This window comes from Trifolium pratense, linkage group LG1 (genome assembly GCF_020283565.1).
Source record: "Trifolium pratense cultivar HEN17-A07 linkage group LG1, ARS_RC_1.1, whole genome shotgun sequence".
NCBI classification, from domain to species: Eukaryota; Viridiplantae; Streptophyta; class Magnoliopsida; order Fabales; family Fabaceae; genus Trifolium; species Trifolium pratense.
Genome location: NC_060059.1, coordinates 41,259,086 through 41,265,242, shown reverse-complemented (window position 1 = coordinate 41,265,242; position 6,157 = coordinate 41,259,086). Strand labels below are relative to the sequence as shown.

At 33.6% G+C, this 6,157-nt stretch overlaps 1 protein-coding gene across 1 annotated transcript; it reads left to right on the top strand.

Moving 5' to 3' along the window:
* Positions 1 to 379: 379 nt before the first annotated feature.
* LOC123885923 (nucleobase-ascorbate transporter 3) lies at positions 380 to 5,255 on the top strand. Its single transcript, XM_045935262.1, has 14 exons — positions 380 to 989; positions 1,433 to 1,530; positions 1,781 to 1,957; positions 2,257 to 2,357; positions 2,523 to 2,598; positions 2,699 to 2,758; positions 2,836 to 3,020; positions 3,116 to 3,212; positions 3,589 to 3,675; positions 3,770 to 3,828; positions 4,008 to 4,099; positions 4,198 to 4,275; positions 4,371 to 4,531; positions 4,881 to 5,255. Exons 1-14 carry the CDS (start codon positions 845 to 847, stop codon positions 5,097 to 5,099), a joined length of 1,635 nt encoding a protein of 544 aa, XP_045791218.1. The 5' UTR covers positions 380 to 844; the 3' UTR covers positions 5,100 to 5,255.
* Positions 5,256 to 6,157: the final 902 nt, after the last annotated feature.

Here is a 6,157-nt window from a genome sequence, read left to right as displayed (position 1 = left end):
TCGAGAGTTATTTTTGACATCAATGGTTTCAACCCTCTACCGATCGCAGTTGTGAAGGATTAACCGTGGTCCTCACTACCAAATACAACGTCAATTACCACTGAATCAACTAACGATATGAAGTATCAATTGTTTTTAAGGATAATTAAGTAATTTTTTTTATTGGACATTGGGAATCTAAAAATAAGTAAGTAAAATATATTTTATCTCTTTAATTACACATTTTTAAAATATGAAATGATCAAATATGAGACGAAAACAGTACTTCCTCCTGTCTTAAGTATAAACAAAAGTCAAAATATATTTGATTTAAATTTAGACTAAATACATTTTGACTTTTGCTTATATTTAAGAAGATGAAGTGGTAACTTATCTCGAAGTCTGTAAACACTGCAGATCCACGCCTTCAGGGCCATGCTCTTCCATTAACGTTATTCAATCTCATAAATGAACATGAAAATAAAATTATTATTTACTATTTTTACACAAAAATACAAATAAATGGAAAAAGATAAAATGCTTTGACTACACAACACGACAATCATAAAACGTAGTAACCTTAATAACTGGTTTATTTTTTCATCACTACTTTTTCTGGAAAACAACACAAACTCTTTTCTTTCCCTATAAGCGTTTCTATCTTTTTTCCTCATTTTTTTAATCCAAAATATTACTAATAAGACTTTGTATTAATTAATCTTTTCAAAATAACAATTTTTTCATTCATTTATTCAAACTTTTTTTTGTTATATACTCCTATAAACATATAAACCCAAACAAGCTTTTTTGTTTGAGAAATTTGTCAGAAAAAAAGTTGAACTTTTTTTGTGTGAAACAAAAAAAAATGGGTGAAACTGATAACCACCAAGCACCACCGTCAGCTCAGGCACCGCCACCACAAAATCTGGGACTTTCAAGGGGACCCACTTGGGTTCCAGCTGAACAACTTCTTCAACTTCATTATTGCATCCATTCAAATCCTTCATGGCGTTAGTTTCTCTTTCAACTTTGTTATTTGATTCTTAATTTTTTTAATTTTATTTTTCATTTTTTTATTGAATTTTTTATACCTTAAACTTGATAAAAAGTCATGCTTGATGTTGAAAAGTAGTTGAGAATCTTATGTCAAGGCTTGTTGTAATTTTTTTTTTAGTTCAGTTTTGTGTGTATTTGTTATCTAGTTTATTTTTGTTGATTATTACTTTTTGTTAACTTTATTCTAGTATGATTCTCTGGTTTTTTTTTTCCTGAAAAAGTTGTATTTGTTTTTTGTTCTTGTCATTGGTATGAATCTTTTGTTAGATTCAGTATGTAAAAGTGAAGTGAAACAAGTTTTTGATTTTTTTTTTTTTTTTTTTTTTTTTTTTTTTTGGGTTTGAGCTTAAAAAATTCAGTTTTTGTTTACAACAATTTTGGTTTTTTATTTTTGCAGCGGAAGCATTGCTTTTGGCTTTTCAGCACTACATTGTGATGCTTGGAACAACAGTTCTGATTGCAAGTAATCTTGTACCTTTAATGGGTGGGAATCATGTAAGTGTATTGATCTATGAAGTAACCAGACACAACATTGACACTGACACATCAACACCGATAGTAATTTGAGAGAATTGAATTATTGACATGTGTTGTTGTTGTCGTCGTTGTTGTTGTGTCGGTAGTTAGACACCTGAGACCTGACTTGTTTTCAATCTGAAGTGTCGTGTTACATAAGTACCGAGATTGAGAAAAAAATTGGTACTTGCTATGTATTTGTGCTGATTTTGTTGTTATTGTTTTGTAGGGTGATAAGGCTCGTGTGATTCAGTCATTGTTGTTTATGTCTGGTGTCAACACATTGCTTCAGACTTGGTTTGGTTCGAGGCTTCCTGTCATTATGGGTGGATCACTTGCTTTTCTTCTTCCGGTGATGTCGATCATAAATGATTACAATGATCATACTTTTCCATCTGAGCATGAGGTTTGTTTATTTCAAAATGAAAACAGATTGCGATTTAGGTTCAGAGTCTCACATTAGATGAAATAAAGCTTGACATAAGTTTATAACTGGGACAGTCCTCACCTTACAAGCAGTTTTGTAGGGGTTGAGTTAGGCCCGACCCAAATTCTAAAAATTTCAACTTTGATGTATTTATTTCTTTGACAACTGTATTGCTATGTGCGGTATATGCTTGTTTGGTTATTTGTTAACTGGATTTATTTGTCAAAATGAAATCGGTGTTCCAAATCGCTAATCTATTATGACACTTGCACTTGTAGAGGTTTACCTACACAATGAGAACAATTCAAGGATCTCTCATTGTTTCATCTTTCGTCAATATCTTCCTTGGATATAGTAGGACATGGGGAAATTTAGCAAGGTAAATTCATGTCGATCTTCAATGTTAATTTTTGTCTCTATTTCTCTTAAAACTTTTACATTTCATAGTTTACACATCTAAAATCTGCATATAAAGTAACAACTTCAGTTTATTATTATGATTTGAAGTTAATAACTTTTGGTCACTTTTTCCTTTCTTGATCAGGCTGTTTAGTCCCATTGTCATTGTACCTGTGGTATGTGTGGTCGGTCTTGGTCTCTTCGCGAGGGGCTTTCCATTGGTAAATATTCATACGAAGAATCCAATAATGAATCAGTTATTTATTATAATGAAAAATTAAAATAGAAAATTCATAAACTCAATTATGTTCTTCCATGCAGCTTGCAGATTGTGTGCAAATTGGGCTACCTATGCTCATTCTAGTGATCATAACACAGCAGGTTTTATATCTAATCCGAAACGATCTCTTGCGAGTTTTATTCTATTCTACTAACGATAACCTTTTACATTTCTGCAGTATTTGAAGCGCCTTCATGCTAAGGCTGATCATATACTTGAGAGGTTTGCTTTACTTGTCTGCATTGCCGTTGTTTGGGCTTTTGCTGCTATCCTTACCGTGGCTGGTGCGTACAACACTTCCAAATCAAAGACTCAAACAAGTTGTCGCACAGATCGCTCGTACCTTATGTCTTCTGCTCCTTGGTATGTAGCAAAAGTAGTAGATTTAATTGTATAGTTTATTTGAGTTCGTTTTCTCTTTCTGGAACTTTATGATAACAATTATGATTTTATTCCAGGATTAAAGTGCCATTACCATTTCAGTGGGGTACTCCCATATTCAAAGCTAGTCATGTCTTTGGGATGATGGGGGCAGCACTTGTCTCTTCTGCTGAGGTCTAGCAACTATTCCTTATCCTTAGTATTTTTAATTCTACAAATTATTTTGATAATTTACAACATGCTATGAAGTGCACACACAGATACCTGATACAACACTGGTACCTAATAATTTAAGAAATGCAAGTAATTGAATGTAGCTACATTTGTCGGAGTTGTGTCGAACATTGATAGGTGTGAATACCAGACAAACCTTCAATCTGAAGTGTTGATGTGACATAGTTTATATGTTCGTTTTCAATTTTGAGTCATTTCAAATTTTGACAGCTTTACTGTCCGGAAAATGATCTTAATCGTTTCAGTCTATCTTACCATTATTGTCGATCTGTTGTCATCAAACTCATGATCTAATCTCGATCTTTTTTTAATGCAGTCAACTGGTACTTACTTTGCCGCAGCCAGGCTTTCTGGTGCAACACCGCCTCCTCCACATGTGCTCAGCCGAAGCATCGGGCTCCAGGTGAAGCTTCAATCATCTTGCCTTTTTAACAATTAACTTAATTATTCTTTTTTCATTACAGAATCTTGATATCCTTGTAACTTTTGTGACACAGGGCATTAGTATGCTGCTTGAAGGCATTTTTAGTTGCTGTGTTGGCACTACAGCATCTGTGTAAGAAAGCAATATTTTAAGAACTTTTGTTTCTGTTTCGTGTCTATTTATAATCTGCATCGGTCAATTCACATTTTTCATGCCAGACTCCACCACTATTTCAATTATCTTGCCTATTGAACAATTAACTTAATTATTCTATATAGCTGATAATCTCACTAATCTCTTTGATATTGTAGTGAAAATGTCGGTCTACTCGGTCTCACTCATATAGGGAGCAGAAGAGTGGTGCAAATGTCATGCGGTTTCATGATTTTCTTCTCCATTTTTGGTACAATATTCACACATTCCACTTGAATTCTTGTTTGAAGAGTTCCCTTGCATTTTTATGTTTCTTTGTAATTAATTATTTTTCCGCGTCTCTTTCAGGAAAATTCGGAGCCTTTTTCGCATCAATTCCCTTACCAATATTTGCTGCTATATACTGTGTTTTATTCGGCATTGTCGGTAGGTGTTTCCACTATTACATAAACAATAAATTATTACAATTTTGACATGATGTAGATGCAAACCTTATACAACTGCCTCTCTCTATCTTGTAGCTGCTACTGGGATTTCCTTTATACAATTTGCGAATAACAACTCCATAAGAAACATCTATGTTTTCGGCTTAACCTTGTTTCTCGGGATCTCAATTCCTCAATATTTTATCATGAACACTGCACCAAATGGTCATGGTCCTGTTAGAACAAACGGTGGATGGGTAAGTCACATATTAAGTCTTTTAATTGTTTATTCCGTATTAGGCTAATCAATCATACTTCGACATTAGATTATTAAGCCAATGTTTTAACCGAATCAGACATCAAACCGGTAAGGCCTTTGGATCATGGTTCAACCGCCTTAAACAACTGGAGTTGGGGGTGAAACCACGATTGAACCCAAAGTAACCAAACCATAGTAAAGGCTGGTTCAAGGTTCAACTGGTTGAACAGTCTGGTTCAGTTTTTAAAACGTTGCATTAGATTAAACTGTCGTATTCTTATAGTTTGTAAGTTTTTTATATTTCGTCTCATAACCTTTGTCTTGTTTTGTGTTTTGTGTGACAACAGTTTAATGATATATTGAACACCATATTCTCATCTCCACCAACTGTGGCAATAATAGTTGGGACAGTACTTGACAACACACTTGAAGCCAAGAAAACAGCTGTGGACAGAGGACTTCCATGGTGGGTTCCTTTCCAGAATAAGAAGGGAGATGTTCGAAATGATGAATTTTACCGCTTTCCTCTCGGGTTAACTGAATATATTCCTACCAGATTTCTCTAGAACTATTTTCTATAAGTGCTTATATATAAGCCTAATTAATTTTATGAGCACAATTGCCTTGTAAGATATGGTTGGTCAAACAAGTTTTTCATATAGGCAATTAGTAGCCAAATTTTATGTGGGGTAAATTAATTTATGTGACTTGCTATTTCTTTATGTCTTGTGTTCTTCGTGCGCTAAAGTTTATTCGATCGTTTTGGTAAATAACTTAGTTAGGCTATTTTTACGATCGAAGTCAGAATGAGAGTAAACTTTGCCCAAACTTCGCATAAATTTTGTTTCTATGAGATATTTTAAGGGCGTGTTTGACTCGACTTATTTTTTACTTTTCTTCAAAAGAAGATAGGTCAAACGGTATTTAAGAAGTTGGCGCAAACAATATTTTTAAAAAGATCTTAACTAACAATGAGTTTATCTTTTATATAAAGTGAACTTTACAAAAAGTAGTTTAGATGAACTTTTAAATCAAGTAAAAACTCAAGTAGGAGACCTTTTCTAAAGAGAATCTTATCTTATATGCTATCAAAGGAAAGGATAGTGATGAGATCATGATCATCAAAGAGTTAAAAACAAGGCGCTGGCTAGCATGGGAAAGGGAGGTAGGTCTCCCACCATGGGAAAAGACCTTTCAACCATCAGATTTATTAATAAAATAAGCAATGGATAGGATTAATTACTGGGAACCTGAGGGTCCACTGTTATTCAGGTTAAATTTTATTTGTAGTAATGGCACTTATTTTTAAGTAATTAAAATTTGTCTATGACCAATATAACCCTTATATTTTTTATTATTCAATTTTTTACATCATCTCATTCTGTATAATAATCAAATAAAAAGTTAACTTTTTTTGTTGTATCAAAGAGAAACCAGATACGATAAAAGTTCAGAGGTTCATCACCTCTGAAGGTGGTTAAGTTAAAAAATATGCCAACATCTCATTACATATACTTCAAAGCAAGAAAAACTCTTCCATGTCTTTGTGACGGCGTCGATGGCTTTGAAGAACACGCAGATGGGTCGGAGCGACGATTTGGAAGACGACGAAGGATGGGTTCGT